At 40.6% G+C, this 15,108-nt stretch overlaps 1 protein-coding gene across 1 annotated transcript in view; it reads right to left on the bottom strand.

The window, feature by feature from the left end:
* Nucleotides 1-5,448: 5,448 nt before the first annotated feature.
* The window catches only part of COLGALT2 (collagen beta(1-O)galactosyltransferase 2), a 127,045-nt gene continuing 117,385 nt past the window's right edge, over nt 5,449-15,108 (bottom strand). Inside the window, exons 11-12 of the mRNA XM_065881082.1 lie at nt 7,220-7,426; nt 5,449-5,725 (exon numbers count right to left, since the gene is read on the bottom strand). Of these exons, the coding sequence (XP_065737154.1) occupies nt 5,449-5,725; nt 7,220-7,426 (484 nt within the window). The remainder of the gene's footprint in view (nt 5,726-7,219; nt 7,427-15,108) is intronic.

The following is a 15,108-nucleotide window of genomic DNA, read 5'->3' on the forward strand; positions in this document are numbered from 1 at the left end:
CATACAGCTCAGTTCATACAGCTCAATATCAAAAAAACAAACAACCCAATCAAAAAATGGGCAGAAGATCTACATAGACATTTCTCCAAAAAATACATACAGATGACCAAAAGCACATGAAAAGATGCTCAACATCACTAATTATTAGAGAAATGAAAATCAAAACTATAATGAGGTACCACCTCACACTGTTCAGAACGACCATCATCAAAAAGTCCACAAATAATAAATGCTAGAGAGGGTACAGAGAAAAAGGAATCCTCCTACATTGTTGTTGGGAATATAAATTGGTACAGCCACTATGGAGAAGAGTATGGAGGTTCCTTAAAAATCTAAAAATAGAGCTACCATGTGATTCAGCATTCCCACTCCTGGGCATATACCTGGAGAAAACCATAATTGGAAAAGATACATGCACCCCAGTGTTCATAGCAGCAGTATTTACAATGGCCAGGACATGGAGGCAACCTAAGTGTCCATCAACAGATGAATGGATAAAGAAGATGTGGCACATATACACATATATAATGTGTATATATATGATATACACACACATATATTACACAATGGGATATTACTCTGTCATTAAAAAGAATGAAATAATGCCATCTGCAGTAACACAGATGGACCTAGAGATTATCATACTAAGTGAAGTAATCCAGACAGAAAGACAAATATCATATGATAGCGCTTATATGTGGAATCAAAAAAAAATGATACAAATGAACCTATTTACAAAACAAATAGACTCACAGACACAGAAAACAAACTTACAGTTACCAAAAGGGGAGGCGGGGATAAATTAGGAGTTTGGGATTAACATATACATACTACTCTATATAAAACAGATGACCAAAAAGGACCTACTGTATAGCACAGGGAACTATACTCAATATCTTATAATAACCTATAATGGAAGAGAATGTAAAAAAAGTATATATTCACATACATATACGCATATATAATTGAATCACTTCACTGTACATTGAAACTAACATAACATTGTAAATCAACTATATTTCAATAAAAAAAATTTTTTTTAATTAAAAGTTAAAGAGAAGGCACCATTTTCTATGTAATCTGTTAACACAATGTACTAAAACCTATCATTTCTCTCTTTTCCAAGCAGGCAAAAACAAAACCAAAAACAACATACTGGCCACCACTGGCCAGACTCTTCACCCTTGTCTCAGCCACCCTGCTCGATTTAGGGAATGCCATCAGCCCACTCACAGGGAGTCCCCTCCCATGTCACTGCTCTCTCCTTCTGGCTCCCCTCCCACTGACACATTTAATCAGGAAGTCTCCAGGGAAGGAAGGTTCTCTCTGAGATAACAAACATCCCCACAAAACATAAAATGTGGGTGAAATGATTATTTCCAAGGCTGCCTGTGCTGAGGTTTCTGAACAGATCATCCATGACATGCTATTTTATCAAATGACCAGCCTCACTTTAACTCTCACTTTGTCATTAGTTAAATCCTCACTGAATTAATTTCTTGTCAGTCATAAAGATCACTTACTTGGAAAGAATGTCTTGAAAGCACATTGTAGAAGCCTCTTGGGAAAACTCATCTTTATCTTACAGTTACTAATTAGATGGATTTGTTCCAACTGTAAGTGAAAATATTCCCATGTGTGTAGCTGAATGGGAATTTTGTTTCCGACACCAGAATTTTACTAGAAATCTCTGCATTGTCTGTCAGGAAAGCAACCAAACTTAGAATTCCCCCCAGAAACAACGGCCTCTGCATTCGTGAGAATAGTCTGGAGCAGGAGGGTAGCCGCCTTGCCATCATTATCGGCTCTCAAGACTGTTTCCTGTCAATAACCCCAACACATAGCTGACCCTTTGGTCCTACCCAGCTCCCCATCACTCCCTAGTAGGCCCTTCCACAGCCCCAAACCCAACACAACTGTCACATTCCCAGCAAAGCTGCCTCCAATGGCCCCCTCCTCAGCAGAACCAGGTTCCCTGGGTCCTATGGCCCCTTTTGTTCCAGCCTCTGAAAGAAAGCCATCCTGCTTACATGGCTGCTCCCTTGGACCACAGACGCCACAGCAGTAGGGACCTTTTCTAGACCTCTGAGCATCTCAGTGCCCAGCACAGGGCCTGAAACAAGGGAGCGCTCACACCTGTTTCTTGAGGTTTTGGGGGAGCCTGAGCTGAAATACAGGGGGTCATTGAGGCCAACATGGGTTCTCCTTTTTTTGCCCCAAGATAAATCTCTTTGGCCTGGGACAAGCATTTCAGTATCTTTTGATGAATGGATAGATAGGCTGACCAATAGCATAGAAATGCAAAATGAATCCTCCGTCAATCACCCTCCCACTGGAGGCCTAGAATCCTTTTTGGCTTACCCACCTCTCCAGCAGTCTAAAACATATCCCACTGGACAGGAAGGCTGGTGACCACCCTCTGTTCTTTGCCACAGGGATTGCACAGCAGTGATGATTACCTTTGGCCTCTGACATCCTTGGCCGGTGCAGACCTGGAAATTCCAGCGGTGTTGGCTGTTGACCAGCGTTGGAGGAACCAATGAACAATCATAGAGTTGCACGTTTTTTAATTTTTCACAAAGTGCTCTAGAAGGCAAGTAGTTTATCACTTCCCCACCCTGAAATGACAGAGCATGACAGACAGTGTAGGATGCTGGGATGCTGGCTCTTGTTTTCCAGAGTTCCTGGAGCAGGCCCCAGTGAACAAAGCAAGGCCCGTGCAGTGTGTCGTCTGCATATTGTACATACTCAGTCCACACTTAGCAGCACCAGCACTGCTGAAGTCAGGGCCGGCCATCCAGAAGATTACACCTTGGATCTCAAGATCCAGAGAGGGTTTAACTTCCAGAGGCAGACAGCAGGTGCCATGACGGAGGCAAAGTCCTCTGACACCGTGAAGGTCTAATGTCTTGACTTGAGGCTAGACGGGAGGCAGGAAAGAATAATGAGGTCAAGGAATCCCTGGATTGCTGAAGAGATGACCTTCTAAAGAAAAGCTGCGTCTGCAGCTCACAATGTTCACAATGAAAGAACACTGCTTGGGATTCTAGACCTGAGTGGAGAAAAGCAACGGCTGGGCTAACAGAGCCAGAATTTTATTCACAGTAGAACAGTCCTAATCTAAAATTCTAGAATTTATGAACAATGTCTTTTAAGAATGAGAATTCAAAAAAAAAAAAAAAAGATTGGGAATTCATAAACCCACCAGACCAGCTGACAGGAAAAAAGAAAAAAAAAAACCACCAATGTTCTCTATGAAACATAACCACACAAAAATTAATTAAATCTTCCTCTACTCCCAATACCTCAGCCTCCGCCCACCTCTTTAAAAAAAAAAACAAAACATGAAATTCACACACATCTGCACACACTCAAATATGCAAACGAAGTACAGCATACCCAAGGAAACCTTAGGAATCGCCTAAGGGTTTTTCACTAGCTCCCCAGATGCTCTGTTTTTCTAGACAAAGAGTCAAGCTCTGATAGCTATGTCTAAGCAGTAAAAATCAGGCAGCTGAGATCCCTTCCCTCAGTCTCCTGGCTTATTGGTCAATGCAGAAGAACCAACCATAAGTCAAGAGGGAAGGCCGAGGTTGGTGTTCTGTGGAAGGAAGCTGCCGGGTTGTCCTGCAGCCTGGGGCCCTCATGGGGAGCAGGAAGCTTGGTGCACCCAGCAAGGCCACCAACGGGTTCTGCTCCAAAGCATGAAGCTCAGAGTCAACACCCAGGACACGGAGAGAGGAGCGTGTGTGGACAGGATGCTTGGGGAGGGGATTTCTGGAGACCACGTTTTACTGCTTGCAGGCATGAGAACAGAAACCTAAAACAAACCAGCATGAGATATCCAAGGATCACAGATTGTGGAGCTGAAACAGATGATGTAGTCCAACTCTGCATTTTACATAAAATCCATTTATGAAGAAAGCAGAGAGGTGGTCTGCCCAGGATCCTGACTCCAAGGCTTCCCTGGTTGTTGGTCTAAATCAGTTGATCAGTCCATTGTTTCTAACCAAGGTCTCTCGCCTGAGGTGGAGAATCATTTGTTTCCAGAAGGTTAGAATCTCCCACTCAACAGGCCTCCTTGTAAGAGTCAGGCTGGGAAATGCAGAAGAACCAGATTCTGGAACCAACGTGTCTACACTCACCACTTCCCAGGGGGCAATAAAAGCCTAACACATATGTTTCTCTGCCTTATCCTACAGACATTTCCCCCACATTTTGTAAAATAAATAATTCAAAATAGAATGAAAATCCCAGGCAAGGACAGTTTCTGGCCTAAAGTTGTGCTCTGCCTCTTAACAGTGACTCATAAAACTCACACCTGCAACTCACTCCCAGGCTCTGGGTGGAGAGGACAGTCTGACGTGCTGGGGCAGCACATGAACCCCCGGGACAGCAATTACACACCAGTCCCAGCCCCTTATATATTAAATTTATCTTCATAAATAGAGCATCCCAACTCAAGCGACCATAATAAAGAAAGCCAAAGTTTGAGTGCTTTCCTCAAATACCTACACAAACCCTCAAATACCTATGAAACTATATGCTCATGGCAAAATGGACCCCTCTTCATGGGAGCTTCAATTGCCATGATAGTCAAATGCCAAGTCACACACAGACCCAAATACCCATCCCTGTTGGATAACGGGGACTAAGATGAAAAAGTCACTTTGTAATAAGGCTCACGGCAAAATGCCTTTAAAGAAAAAGCCCAATTAATTTGATTTTAAATGATCTGATTCCCCCTCCCCCACACCCCGAACTTGGAACATACTCAAGTTTTCAAGGTCACATCTATGACATAAAATGGGCCCACTAGACCAATAGATGTGGTCCAGTTGACTTGGCTGCCAGGCCTACCCATTTATTGACGTGATAGTGTGGTGATCACCTTTCCCTTGGACGAATCTCCAAGCCATGCTGTTCAACCTCAATGTGACAACCAGTATCATATGGGTAATGAACTGAGGGACAAGGTGTCTGGATTGAAGTTCATCTTAATGGTTGCCATAAAGCCTATTTTCTAGCCATCTAGGAAATTTGGGTTTAGTTTCCCTATTCTCTTCCCCTGTCAAAATATACTAATTTAGGGGCTTCCCTGGTGGTGCAGTGGTTGAGAGGCCGCCTGCCGATGCAGGGGATGCGGGTTCGTGCCCCGGTCCGGGAAGATCCCACATGCCGCGGAGCGGCTGGGCCCGTGAGCCATGGCCGCTGAGCCTGCGCGTCTGGAGCCTGTGCTCTGCAACGGGAGAGGCCACAACAGTGAGAGGCCCGTGTACCGCAAAAAAAAAAAAAAAAAAAAAAAAAAAAAAAAAAAAAATATACTAATTTTGATCAATCACATTAGACCACTTTGGTTAGGTGATCGTGACCATGAAAAGAAAGTGGAACAAACATATCAACAGCCCATTAGGAAAACCAAAGGGCAGTAAATCCCCCATGGAGCCCTCATAACTCATCTCTCGAAGGCACAGTGTCCAGGGAGGTTGGCGGTGGCAGGGCCTCTGTGTTCTTGGCATTGCGGTAGATGTGACCTTGCTTCCTGGACTTCCAGGCATGTGTCCTGTCCCAGTCAGTGGCCACTGTCTCATTGTCCCAGATGGTTGAGGTCTCCGTGTCACTCAGATACCCTGGCTGGCCTGTGTAGTGTGTTGGGTAGATGAGCAAGGGTTCTGCAGAGAAGGCTTTCAAGTCCCTGGATTCGTAATGCTCCATGTACTCAGCACTGAAAACAAGAGGTGTACAGGTGGGTGAGGGGGCAGGACACTTACAGAACAGGGGAAAAGAGCCCCACTTGTTATCTCGTAAATTCTCATAGATTCATTTGATTATTTTTCAAGTTGTGTCCCGTGTGGAAAATTTTAGTCTACGAACGTAATACAGTTTTCTTTAAAAGCTTTCAGTTGTTCTAAACAAATGCACAAAGAAAAAGGTCAGGATGTTTCTGTTGTATTTGGATAGACTAGTTTAAAAATGAATTTCAGGTCTTATTCTAAAAATTAAGGATTAAGCTCTGTTGGACCATAATAATAAATAAATGTGATCACTTTGTAGAAAAATGCTGTTCCTGGATTAATAAATTAGACGGCTGGGAGCTGGATGGCAATGAAGGGTTGAGTGATGTGGTGTAGGCTTGGAGGCACACCAGCGTGGCTTTGCATTCCAGCGACAAGTGAGTGTAAAGTGGAGGGATGACTTGCCCTCCCTCCCAGGGCTCCTGTGCAGATTACATGAGGTGACATCTGCTTGGCTGCTAGATCTCAATTCCCTTTCTGTTGAGGGGATGATGATTGACCTCCATGTTTATGTTGGGAAGCAGAGATAAAAATCAGTCTCCAACATGTTGTCCATCTTTACTGAAGACAGGAGACAAAATGAGCAAGATGCAGGACAAGAACACTCAACTGCTAACATGAAGACCATCTAGGGAGGAATCACCCAGCAACTGAGAGAAGAAGCCAAGGTTAGAACCTGGTCTTCTGCTCCAGTAATGAATTTAAGGAAGCACTGATCAAGCAGCTATTATCTATAGAGTTTGGACTAGGCTCTAAGGACACAGAGATAAAAGATGGTTCCTGCCTCAGGGGCTCATAGGTTATTGGGGAGACTGACACATAAGCCCATAATTTACCATGCCCTTGATAAGCACTAGGTCAGAGTGAACTCCCAGGCTACAGGGACTCTAGCATCACACTGCCTTCTTCTATGGACACCTTGCTCAGAGGCCACCTCCACTCTCCCTGAGCCTCTAACACATCTCTGTGATTGCAGGTATCACAATATATCACAATGACTGTTCTCGAGTCTGGGTTCCCGACTAGCCTGTGAGCTACTGCCTGGCCAACAGTACACTCAATGAACTAAGAAATGAACAGAAAAATCTGAGGTGTTTAGGAAGATGACCTTCACCTTGAGGTGTATATGGGTTTATGGAAGTAAGAAAATCAGAGATGAGAGGACTGAGCAGATTACGTCCAGTTAAACTACCTGCTGGGTATTCAAGAGGACTCCTATGCAAGACTCACCATTTCTGCCTCATCTTTCCCATCTGTAAAAGGGGATAATCACTCAAATCGGCCTCTCTGGGTCATGATTATGGAAAGATCACTTAGGAAAGTAGTACCCCTTAAAATATATTAAGTATTACCCAGAAACCAAGTAGCATAATTCATGAATGGATTGTGCTCAAGGGATAGGCAGGCAGTTCAGGGTAACTCACACAGGATGCTTGTTGTACATGATTGGCAGAAACTCATCCACTGGTAGCATCTTCCCAAAAGGATTGGCTCCAACAAGCTTCTGTGCTCCTTCCAGAGAGATGACATAGCCCAGAGTCCAGTAAGAATAGTCAGCTTCGACCAGATTTACCACATTGGGCACAGCTTTCTCTGGCTCTTTTAGTTGCATCCTCTTCCTGCCAATATAACTAAAAGGAAATGGGTGAAGGAGAGAATTCCAATTTTAGTATTAGACATCCATAAGAATGAAGCACAGCTTTGCAGACTTTTGAAAGCTTGGACCAAGTGTGTCTTATTTAAATGTATCACACAACAAGGCACATCACATCAACCATGGCTGTCATCTCCCATCAATGGGGCCATTTCTGTGGCTCCACTTATCAACATCCCAACTATTCTTGCCCAGCAGACTGTTGAAGCGTGAAAGTTGAGATGTAGAGATTAAAAGATCTTTCAGAGGTTCGAGACAAGATGGCAGAATAGGAGGACTTGAGCTCACCTCCTCTCACAAAAACATCAAAATCACAACTAACTGCTGAACAACCACCAACAAAAAAGACTGGAACCTACCAAAAATGATATTCTACATCCAAAGACAAAGAAGAAGCCACAGCAAGATGGTAGGAGGGGTACATTTGTGATACAATCAAATCCCATACCCACTGGGTGGGTGACCCACAAACTGGAAAATAATTATATTGCAGTGGTTCTCCCACAGGAGTGAGAGTTCTGAGCCCCACATCAGGCTCCCTGTACTGGGCACTCTGACATTAGGAGGAAGAGCCCCCACAGCATTTGGCTTTGAAGGCCAGCAGGGCTTGATTACAGAAACTCCACAGAACTGGGAGAAACAGAACCTCCACTCTTGGAGGATGCACACAAGGTCTCATGCACAGTGGGACCTAGGGCGAAAGCAATGACTTCAGAGGAGCCTGGGGCAGAGCTACCTGATGGTCTTGGAGGGTCTCCTGAGTAGGCAGGAAAGAGGCTGTGGCTCACTGTGGTGACAAGGACACTGGTGGTGGAGGTACTGGGGAGTATTCATTGGTATGAGCTCTCCTGGAGGCTGCCATTTTGACACTAAGAACTGGCCCCACACAAGAGGCTGTAGGCCTAAAGTCTTCCTGAGCCCACAGTTGCCTCCAAACACACCCCTTGACACAACCCTGCCCACCAGAGAGACAAGACCCAGCTCCACCCACCAGTAGGCAGGTACCAGTCTCTGCCACCAGGAAGCCTGAACAAGCCTCTAGACCAGCCTTGCCCACCAAGGGGCAGACACCAGAAGCAAGAGGAACTATAATCCTGCAGCCTGTGGAAGACAGACTGCACAAAAAGTTAGACAAAATGAGATGGCAGAGGAGTACATTCCAGACGAAGGAACAAGATAAAACCCCAGAAGAGCAACTAAGTGAAGTGGAGATAGGCAATCTACCTGAAAAAGAATTCAGAGTAATGATAGTAAAGAGGATACAAGATCTCAGAAAAGGAATGGAGGCACAGACTGAGAAGATACAAGAAATATTTAACAAAGGACTAGAAGATATAAAGAACAAAGTTGAACAATACAATAACTGAAATGAAAAATAGACTAGAAGCAATCAATAGTAGAATGAATGAGGCAGAAGAAAGGATAAGTGAGCTGGAAGACAGACTATTGGAAATCACTGCTGCAGAACAGAATAAATAAAAAAGAATGAAAAGAAATGAGGACAGTTTAAGAGGCCTCTGGGACAACATTAAACTCATAAACATTCACATTATAGTGGTCCCAAAAGGAGAAGAGAGAGAGAAAGGGCCTGAGAAAATATTTGAAAAGATAATAGCTGAAAGCTTCCTTAACATGGGAAAGGAAGCAGTCACCCAAGTCCAGGAAGTGCAGAGAGTACATAGAGAATAAACCCAAGGAGGAACATGCCAAGACACATAATAGTCAAATTGAGAAAAATTAAAAACAAAGATAAAATATTAAAAGCAATGAGGGAAAAGCAACAAATAACATACAGGGAATCCCCATAAGGTTATAACCTGATTTTTCAGGAGAAACTCTGCAGGCCATTAGTGGCATGATATACTTAAAGTAATGAAAGGGAAAAAGGTACAACCAAGAATACTCTACCCAGCAAGGCTCTCATTCAGATTTGATGGACAAATTAAAAGCTTTACAGACAAGCAAAAGCTAAGAGAATTCACCAGCACCAAACCAGCTTTACAACAGATACTAAAGGAACTTCTCTAGGTGGAAAAGAAAAGGCCACAACTAGAAACAAGAAAAGTATGAATGGGAAATCTCACCAGTAAAGGCAAACATACAATAAAGGTAGGAAATCATCCACACACAAATATGGTATTAGAACCAGCAATCATGAGAAGAGGAGAGTACAAATACAGGATATATGAAATGTACTTGAAATTAAGAGACCAGCAACTTAAAACAATCTTGTATTTATATAGACTGCTATATCATTGTAACCACAAACAAAAAAAATCTACAATAGATATACACACAAATAAGAAAAAGGAATCCAAATAAAACACTAAAGATAGTCATCAAATCACAAGAAAACAAAAGAGAAAGAACGAAGACCTACAAAAACAAATCTAAAACAATTAACAAACTGGCAACAAGAACATACATATAGATAATTATCTTAAATGTACATGGATTAAATGCTCCAACCAAAAGACATAGATGGGCTGAATGGATATGAAAACAAGACCCATATATATGCTGTCTACAGGAGACCCACTTCAGACCTAGGGACACATACAGACTGAAAGTGAGGGGATGGAAAAAGATATTCCATGCAAATGGAAATCAAGAGAGCTGGAGTAGAAATTCTCATATCAGAAAAAATGGACTTTAAAATAAAGACTATTACAAGAGACAAAGAAGGACACTACATAATGATCAAGGGATCAATCCAAGAAGAAGATATAACAATTGTAAATATATATGCACCCAACATAGGAACACCTCAATACATAAGGCAAATGCTAACAGCCATAACAGGAGAAATCAATAGTAACACAATAATAGTGGGGGACTTTAACACTCCACTTACATCGATGGACAGATCACCCACACAGAAAATCAGTAAGGAACACAGGCCTTAAATGACACAATAGACCAGATAGACTTAATTGATATTTATAGAGCATTCTGTCCTAAAGCAGAAGACACATTCTTTTCACGTGCACATGGAACATTCTCCAGGATAGATCACATGCTGTGCCACAAAGCAAGCCTCAGTAAATTTAAGAAAATTGAAATCATATCAAGCATCTCTTCTGACCACAATGCTATGAGATTAGAAATCAACTTCAAGAAAAAAAAAAAACTAAAACAAAACAAAACACACAACGCATGGAGGCTAAACAATGTCCTACTAAGCAACCAATAGATCACTGAAGAAATCAAAGAGGAAATCAAAAAATACCTAGAGACAGATGAAAATGAAAATGCATTGATCGAAAACCTATGAGATGAAGAAAAAGCAGTCCTAAGAGGGAAGTTTATAGCAATACAACCCTACCTCAGGAAACAAGAGAAATCTCAAACAACCTAACATTACACCTAAAGCAACTAGAGAAAGAAGAACAAAGCCCAAAGTTAGTAGAGGGAAAGAAATCCTAAACCTCAGAGCAGAAATAAATGAAATAGAGACAAAGAAAACAATAGAAAAGGTAAATGAAACTAAAAGCTGGTTCCTTGAAAAGATAAAATTGATAAAACGTCAGCCAGACTCAACAAGAAAAAAAAGGGAGAGGGCTCAAATCAATAAAATCAGGAATGAAAAAGGAAAAGTTACAACCAACTCCACAGAAATACAAAGGATCACAAGAGACTACTACTATCAACTATATGCCAATAAAATGGACAGCCTAGAAGAAATGGACAAATTCTTAGAAAGGTACAATCTCCTAAGACTAAACCAGGAAGAAATAGAAAATATGAACAGACCAATCTCAAGTACTGAAATTGAAACTGTGATTTAAAAACTCCCAAACAAAAATCCCAGACCAGATGGCTTCACAGGCGAATTCTATCAAATATTTAGAGAAGAGTTAACACCTTCTGAAACTGTTCCAAAAATTGCAAAAGAAGGAACACTCCCAAACTCATTCTATGAGGCCACCATCACCCCGATACCAAAACCAGACAAGTACACTACAAAAAAAGAAAATTACAAGCCAATTATCACTGATGAACATAGACACAAAAATCCTCAACAAAATATTAGCAAACAAAATCCAACAAGACATTAACAGTATCATATACCATGATCGAGTGGGATTTATCCCAGGGATACAAGGATTTTTCAGTATCCACAAATCAGTGTGATACACCACATTCACAAACTGAAGAATAAAAACCATTATGATCATCTCAATAGATGCAGAAAAAGCTTTTGATAAAATTCCACATCCATTTATGATAAAAACTCTCCAGAAAGTGGGCATAGAGGGAACCTACCTCAACATAATGAGGGCTATATATGACAAACTCACAGCTAACATCATACTTAATGGTGAAAAGCTGAAAACATTTCCTCTAAGATCAGGAACAAGACAAGGATTTTCACTCTTGCCACTTTTATTCAACATAGTTTTGGAAGTCCTCCACAGCAATCAGAGAAGTAAAAGAAATAAAAGGAATCCGAATTGGAAAAGCAGAAGTAAAAAAAAAACTGTCACTGTTTGCAGATGACATGACTCTATACATAGAAAACCCTAAAGATGTTACCAGAAAACTACTAGAGCTCATCAGTGAATTCTGTAAAGTGACAGGATACAAAATTAATACACAGAAATCTGTTGCATTTCTATACACTAACAACAGAAGGTCAGAAAGAGAAATTAAGGTTACAATCCCATTTACCATCGCCTCAAGAAGAATAAAATACCTAGAAATAAACCTACCTAGGAATGCAAAAGACCTGTAACTCCAAAAACTATAAGACACTGATGAAAGAAATCGAAGATGACAAGATATACCATGTTCTTGGATTGGAAGAAGCAATACTGTCAAAATGACTATACTACCCAAGGCAATTTTCAGATTTAATGCAATCCCTATCAAATTACCAATGGCATGTTTTACAGATTTAGAATAAAAAATCTTAAAATTTGTATGGAAACACAAAAGACCCTAAACAGCCAAAGCAATCTTGAGAAAGAAAAACGGAGCTGGAGGGATCAGGCTCCCTGACTTCCAGTTATACTATAAAGTATGCTACTGGCACAAAGACAGACATATAGATCAATGGAACAGGACAGAAAGCCCAGAAATAAACCCACAGACCTATGGTCAATTAATCTACAACAAAGCAGGCAAGAATATACAATGGAGAAAAGATGTCCCTTCCATAAGTGGTGCTGGGAAAACTGGACAGTCACATGTTAAAGAATGAAACTAGAACATTCTCTAATACCATACACAAAAATAAACTCAAAATGTATTAAAGACCTAAATGTAAGACCGGATACTATAAAACAGAGGAAAACAGGCAGAACGCTTTTGGACATAAATCTTAGCAATGTCTCTTTGGTTCCACCTCCTAAAGTAATGAAAATAAAGACAAAAATAGACACATGGGACCTAGTTAAACTTAGAAACTTTTGCACAGTGAAGGAAACCATAAACAAAATAAAAAGACAAAGTACAGAATGGGAGAAAATATTTGCAAATGATGTGAACTACAAGGGATTAATCTCCAAAATATACAAACAGCTCATGCAGCTCAATATCAAAAAAACAAACCACCCAATCAAAAAATGGGCAGAAGATCTAAATAGACATTTCTCCAAAGAAGACATACAGGTGGCCAAAAGCACATGAAAAGCTGCTCAACATCACTAATTATTAGAGAAATGCAAATCAAAACTACAATGACGTATCACCTCACACCAGTTAGAATGGGCATCATCAAAAAGTCTACAAACAATAAATGCTAAAGAGGGTGGGGAGAAAAGGGAACCCTTCTACACTGTTGGTGGGAATGTAAATTGGTACAACCACTATGGAGAACAGCATGGAGGTTACTTAAAAATCTAAAAATAAAACTACATATGATCTAGCAACCCCATTCCTGGGCATATAATCTGGAGAAAACCGTAACTCAGAAATGTACATGCAGCCAATGTTCAGAGCAGCACTATTTACAATAGGCAAGACATGGAAGCAACCTAAATGTCCATTGACAAAGGAATGGATAAAGAAGATGGGGTACACATACACAATGTAATATTACTCAGTCATAAAAAAAGAATGAAATAATGCCATTTGCAGCCACATGGATGGACCTAGAGATTATCATAGTAAGTGAAATAAGACAGAGAGAGACAAATATCATATGATGTCACTTATATGTGGAATCCAAAAAAATGATACAAACGAACTTATTTACAAAATAGAAAGAGACTCACAGACTTAGAAAACAAACTTATGGTTACCAAAAGGGTAAGGTGGAGGGGAGGGATAAATTAGGAAGTTGGGATTAACACACACACACTACTATATATAAAATAGATAATCAGCAAGGACCTACTGTAGAGCACAGGGAAATAAATATACTCAATATTTTGTAATAACATATATGGGAAAAGAATCTGAAAATTATAACTTAATCACTTTGCTATACACATGAAACTAACACAACATTGTAAGTCCATTATACTCCAATATAAAATAAAAATAAAAAACATTTCATGACAAAAAAGGTCTTTCAGATCATTTCCCAAAGATGGTATAGGATTTCTAGCTGTGTTTACAGTGGTTGGAAGGGGACAACAAAGGCCAGATGTGAGAATCCTGAGTTTGCTTTCAAGTCCCCAGAGTTTCAGCCTGGGGACTTGATATTTTCTGCACAGTTCTCCAAATTCTTGTGGTAAACACAAGACAGAAAATGCTTTGGGAAAGATATAGTCCACAGTAAAAGACCTAGGAAGCCAAGAGTAGCCCCAAGGGGGTTTCCTCCAGGGTAGAATGAATGACAACACCTGCCTGGCTTTCTCCCTCTCACCCAGCTCTGCCTATGCTTCCTCCTGGGTCCTGTCTTCCATGAACAACTCCTGCAACACAGGATGTACCCTCAGCCATTCCTACCTTCCCCAGTCTACTCATGCATCTGTGATCCATTACTTTTGTCTGGAGCCTAGTTGTTTCCACTTGCCTGGACCAAGTTGAGGAGGTCTGGCTTCCTACCTGCTAGGTAAAGTTGACTTGCTCTATTTTGCCCTAAAACTATCTCTTTCAACATTCAAGGGATCCCACTTATCGAAACATCCTAGGATTTGTAGAATAAGTCTATGTTCACCTTCAGTTCTTCTGAGGACAAATATACCTGTCTCTCAGCCAATGTCTGTTCAGAGCAAAGAGCCTGAATTTCTCTCATGTACCAAGTGGAAGAGAAAAATCCTACTGAGCGCTTGAGATGTGGCCAGAGTGACTGAGGAACTGAGTTTGTACTCAATTTATTAATTTTACTAGATTCAAATTGTAATTAAAAAATTGAAGATGTGTAAAATAATATTTTCTGTTAGACAAAATGTATTATTTCAGTAGGACTACAGTTTACTTCAACAGTTGAAAATTTAGCAGCTGTATTGAGATGTGTTATATGCATGAAATACATACTGGATTTTGAAGACAGTATGAAAAAAGAATATAGACTATCTCATTAATACTTTTAAAATATTGATTATATGTTAAAATAATATTTGATATGTTGGATTCAATAAAATGTATTATTAAAGTTAATTTCACCTATTTTTATCTTTTTAATATGATTACTAGAAAACTTTAAACGATGTTTTTCACATTATATTTCTACTGACATGCTGCCCTAGATGCTTTCAATGGCTTGTT

Source organism: Phocoena phocoena, chromosome 1 (assembly GCF_963924675.1).
Source record: "Phocoena phocoena chromosome 1, mPhoPho1.1, whole genome shotgun sequence".
NCBI classification, from domain to species: Eukaryota; Metazoa; Chordata; class Mammalia; order Artiodactyla; family Phocoenidae; genus Phocoena; species Phocoena phocoena.